The 296-nt window shown below is 45.3% G+C and overlaps 1 protein-coding gene across 1 annotated transcript in view; it reads right to left on the bottom strand.

The window, feature by feature from the left end:
- CSUI_010936 (uncharacterized protein) overlaps positions 1-295 on the bottom strand; it is a gene marked incomplete at both ends in the record, with an annotated part of 1,091 nt that extends 796 nt beyond the window's left edge. Inside the window, one exon of the mRNA XM_068071037.1 lies at positions 29-295. Coding sequence (XP_067916987.1) covers positions 29-295 — 267 coding nt within the window. The remainder of the gene's footprint in view (positions 1-28) is intronic.
- Position 296: the final 1 nt, after the last annotated feature.

Genomic DNA, 296 nt, shown 5'->3' with positions numbered 1-296 from the left:
AAAGAAGAAAGAGATAAGAAAGGCACACCTGATTGCAGAGAACTCCCGAATTTCCTTCCGTGCATGGATTGTTCATATCCCCTGTACATACACCCCACTTGGGGCACCTGAAACGAAACCTTAACGCCTCTTCGTAAGAAGAAGAAGAGGAGGAGTTACGAGCACTATCACTACTATCCCCTTGCAACTGTCGGAGCTCTTGGCAATAGGAATGCTCTGTCTCTTCGCCCTTGTCTTGTTTCTCTCCCTTTGCTTTCTTTCTTATCTTCTTTCCTACTAATGTCTCATTTCTCCTC

This window comes from Cystoisospora suis, assembly GCF_002600585.1.
Source record: "Cystoisospora suis strain Wien I chromosome Unknown contig_8948, whole genome shotgun sequence".
Classification (NCBI taxonomy): domain Eukaryota; phylum Apicomplexa; class Conoidasida; order Eucoccidiorida; family Sarcocystidae; genus Cystoisospora; species Cystoisospora suis.
Note: the sequence above shows the minus strand (reverse complement) of the source record. Positions and strands in the feature narration are given on the sequence as shown.